Raw genomic sequence first — 4684 nt, 5'->3', positions numbered from 1 at the left:
ACTCATTGGAAAAGACCCTGATGCTGGGAGGGATTGTAGGCAGGAGGAGAAGGGGATGACAGAGGATGATATGGCTGGATGGCATCGACTCAATGGACGTGAGTTTCAGTGAACTCCAGGAGTTGGTGATGGACAGGGAGGCCTGGCGTGCTGCGATTCATGGGGTCACAAAGAGTCGGACACGACTGAGCGACTGAACTGAACTGAATGTTAGCATATTAACATTAGTTAACGTTAACACATTAGTTAACACATCTAAAACTCTAAAATTTGTCAGAGTTTTTCCATATCTTAAGATGATGGAAAAATCCAATAGATGGCAGGAGCTAGAGGGAGAGATGAGAGCCCCTGGGGTGTGTTTCGCTAGCAACAAGGCAGATCCAGACGTTATCACCTCCTCTCATGGGGAGGAACTGGCACAGAAAGGTATGGTGACCTCCTCAGGGTCAGTCTGCAGGGCTTTCTGACTTCCCAGCATCATTACAGGTCTAGTTCAACAGAAATCACTCCAGTGCTAATGAGCTGAGAGTCTGACAGGAGATAAGTCAGCTGTGCAGTTTTCATTCTAGTAAGCATTTAAGACCAAGTGTTTGGTCAAAAGAGAGCCACGTAAACATAATTCTCACCAGCTGGCTTCCCTCCTGGCCTGCCTCCCACCTCATTCTTTCCATTGTTTAACTTGAGTGTATTGAATATATTCTCCATGCCAGATTCTGTGCCAGGTCCCCATGGTAACACACTGGTGAACAAAAACTGTGAAACAGAGGTTTCAAGGAAGAGGATAGTTAATTTCAGGCCAAGGGACATAGTCCCATGAGGGAAGTTTGTGCACATGCGCTGTGGCAGCAGGCAGTGTGGATAAAACCAGGGGTGAAAGAAGGCCGGAGGGGAGACCTGCAGATACCAGCTCGCTGTGTGAGACTGTCTGGCAGGTCATGGATAAGGGCTTTAAATGTTTTATTTCACCACACTACGTAGCACGTGGGATTTAGTTTTCTGACCATGGATCAGACCCTCGCCCCTGCACTGGAAACACCTAGTCTTACCTACTGAGATTAAAGGACTTAAAATTTTATCCCAGGAACCAGGAGATGCCACGGAAGTCCTATATGCAAGACTGTGACATTTTGAAAAGATAAAACACAAATGTTTGTCACTAGAAGATTAGTCAGACCAATTAAGAAACACTCATATGATGAATCCCAGGTGTCTGTTCAAAAGAATGAACAACAGCAAAAAAAAAAAAAAAAAAAGCAACCAAAAAACCCCAAATGCTCACAAAACCCTCTACTGTGGCCAGCTGGCTATATGGGCCCACTGAGTGAGCACTGGGGTGGCTGAGAAAAGAGGCTGATCTCCGTAGATCATGTGTCGTTCACCTGATTGAAAAGAAACAAAGAACGGATCAAGAATGAATGCAGAGCGCTGCAAACGTCCGGTCCAGGCTTCCTCCCTCGAGTCAGTGTGCAGACCATGTCTGGAGCTGAACCCCCTGATACGCATGCTCACGGATGTGCAGCTCCCCATCTTTGCCAACACGTTGGGTGTGTCAGTCTTCCTGCTTGTTGTTCTCCATCATTACATGGCCGTCAACAACCCCAAGAAGCAGGAATGAAAGTGGCGCTTTCTCTGCCCCCGGGTTCCAGGACATAGTCTGAAGCAACGTGGAGGGTGTGAGGGGCCTTCACACTTCATCCCTTTTACCCATCACAACATGCAAAGCAACTACACCTGGATTTTTCCAAACAACTTTTATTTCCTCAAAGTCTTCCTTAACCCTATGGAACAAGAAGCTCCCACTGAATAGGGCCCAGTATAGGGGCTACTTCTTTTCTACTCCCTCTCCCCAGTATAAAAATACAGGTTTTTTTGTGGTCCCCCCAAAAAGAACGAATGCAAGCTAACAGCAAGATCTCTATGAACATTGTTAAACATATTCATATAGTACAGAACAGTGCTGCTTGTATTCTATCGTTCGTGTAGGAAATACAAGACGTAGAAACAGTTGATTCTTGTTACTTATAGTAGTTATGTTCTATAAAGTTGCCACAAACCCTGAATTAACAGATACTGAACTATGGTTCCCAGGGGAAATGCAGGGTTAGGTTCCTGCAAGCTCTGCTCACTATATTTTCATCAACTGATGAACACATACATAACTTTACTGCTTCTGTTTAAAGACATTTTATGTAATTTGTATTTTTGATTCATTTTCATTGAGCTCATAGCCAACAGCATTAGAACTCACGCCTGAACCAAGCTCATCTAAGAGCACCTGTATCTTCTCTGAAGGAACATCAAAGTTCTCTTGTGTGCCCAGGAGTGCTAGACAGCTCTTCAGCACTAAGATTGGAGGCAGTTTTATGCAACAAATTGTCAACAAAAAGCACAAAATTTTGCGAAACATGGCACTAAATAGAGTGCAAAGAGGACGCTTATTTACAGGCTGAGAGCTGAAGCAGGGAGGCAGGGGACTGCTTTGTTTGACCTTAGCTGGGAACTCGCATGTTGGACAACACAGATTTGTCCCTGCTCTGCACGTCTGCATATGACTGTAACAGTGCCTGAAGTGTCAATTTGGGGCTCCAAATAAAGTTTAGTGAGTAAAATAATTTGCAAATACTTGAACCCACAAATATGAATATAAAGTGGTTTAGGAGAAATAATCTCAAATGTAGACATAAATTGCAAAAATAAAAATACAATAAAAATGGTCATCAATGCTTTACCCAAATTCACCTATTGTTAATGATTACTCCATATTCTTTAACATGTATGCCCTGTTTCCCCTTCTTATGTACACTTATCAACTTCAGTAAATTTAACACAAATACAGTGCTTTTATCTAATCTACCATTCTCTTAATTCTTGAACATATCCACAGCCTTTCTTTGTTTTGTGATTTTGATGCTCTGTGACTGCCACTTAAAAAGACAAAATATCCCTCATTTGTCTGATGCTTCCTCATAGTTAGAGGCAGGTTACACACTCTCCTACCCAGGAATGCTACATAGGGGGTGATGGACAACATATTTGCTCTAAAACACATGGTACGTCTATGGAACCTGGAGAAGGGAATGGCAACCCTCTCCAGTATCCTTGCCTGGAGAACCCGTGGACAGAGGAGCCTGGTGGGCCACAGTCCATGGGGTTGCGAGAGTCGGACACGACTGAAGCAGCTTAACACACTTTACACACATGTCTATGGAAGGAAGCTAAAGAAACTGGTGACAAGGATTGTCTTTGGAGAAGACAACCGGGAATCAAAAGGAGAGAAGTGGGGAGGAGAGTGATTTTTCACTATGTGTCCTTATATACCTTCTGAATTGTGTTCTAGGCATATGTAGAACCTATTCTCAAGCTAAATTTTAAAAAATTCAATAAGGAGGGTGGGTCTGGTATGATTACCCCATCTTCCGTATGGAGAAACTGCCTCGAAGAGGGTAAAGTGAAGGTGGTAAGTTGTTCAGCCGTGTCTCTTTGAGAGGCCAGAATACTGGAGTGGTTAGCTGTTCCCTTCTTCAGGGGATCTTCCCAGCCCAGGGATCAAACCCAGGTCTCCCACATTACAGGTGGCTTCTTTACTAGCTGAGCCACTGGGGAAGCCCCAAAGAGGATACAGGACCAGCAGGAAGGCTCCAAGACAAGTGCTATGTCTGATGTCATTCAAACTGCTCCTTTGGTATGCAGATGGGCAGGTTACAATACCGGAGGGGCCAATGAGGGTGGGGTGTCAGGGAAGCCTTCCTGGGGGAGATAATAAGCTGAGTATAGAAAGGTGAGAAGTTAGCCAAGTGGCCAGGGTTACAGGACGAGGGGTGGAGTGAGGGAAGAGGAGCAGGAAGGAGTGTATTTCAGACAGAAAATGTCTTGGGCCCAGGGTAGCAGGCTTGCATAAGTGCACCTGCCCTTCAGATCTGCAAAGAAGATGAGGGTCTTCCTTGGCAGTGCCACCCTACCGTGCAGGGGGAAGCCTGGGCTTCCTCTAACACTGTATCAGCTCTCCATGTGGAACGGCCTCCTCTCAGTCTGGGTGTTCAGTCTGTTTGGAGCTGAACTCCCTCATGTGGCTGGTTTCCAGTCTTTTGGAACACTCACTGTCCTGCCCTTCCTCTCCTCAAGATGCTGTCTGGGAATTTGGGTAAATAAGGGTCCTTATTATAACCACTGAAATTTAGGGAGGCCCTCAACACACCAGGTCCTCTGGACCTCTGCTACTCTCTTTGAGGAGAGGGGCATCGGCTCCTGGCAGTTGACATGGAGTTGAGACCAAGCAATATGACAACCAGGGCTAATGTGCTCCATGACAGCTCTGGAATTTGCAGGACCCAGTGCCCCCTTGTTCAAAAATCTAGAATAAAAGTGCTACTACAGGACTTCCCTGGTGGTGCAGTGGATAAGAATCCATCTGCCAATACAGGGGACTGGGGTTCCGTCCCTAGTTCGGGAAGGTTCCACATGCCTCAGAGCAATTAAACCCATGCACCACAATTATTAAGCCCGAGCACTTAAAGCCTGTGTTCCACAATGAGAAAGCCGGCACAGAGCAACAAAGACCCAGCACAACCAAAAATAAACAGGTAAAAGAAAAAAATTTCAAAGTACCACCAGAGGTACTAAAATATCGTTTTTTCTTTCTTCTGCAACCTCTCTCTTGATTCATCATGGTGTTTTTTATTCAATA

General features: G+C 45.2%; 1 protein-coding gene across 1 annotated transcript; it reads left to right on the top strand.

Annotated features, from left to right (window-relative positions):
- Positions 1 to 1501: 1501 nt before the first annotated feature.
- LOC138415255 (dolichyl-diphosphooligosaccharide--protein glycosyltransferase subunit 4-like) lies at positions 1502 to 1615 on the top strand. The gene has a single exon (XM_069544039.1). It carries the CDS (start codon positions 1502 to 1504, stop codon positions 1613 to 1615), a length of 114 nt encoding a protein of 37 aa, XP_069400140.1.
- Positions 1616 to 4684: the final 3069 nt, after the last annotated feature.

This window comes from Ovis canadensis, chromosome 1 (genome assembly GCF_042477335.2).
Source record: "Ovis canadensis isolate MfBH-ARS-UI-01 breed Bighorn chromosome 1, ARS-UI_OviCan_v2, whole genome shotgun sequence".
Classification (NCBI taxonomy): Eukaryota; Metazoa; Chordata; class Mammalia; order Artiodactyla; family Bovidae; genus Ovis; species Ovis canadensis.
Note: the sequence above shows the minus strand (reverse complement) of the source record. Positions and strands in the feature narration are given on the sequence as shown.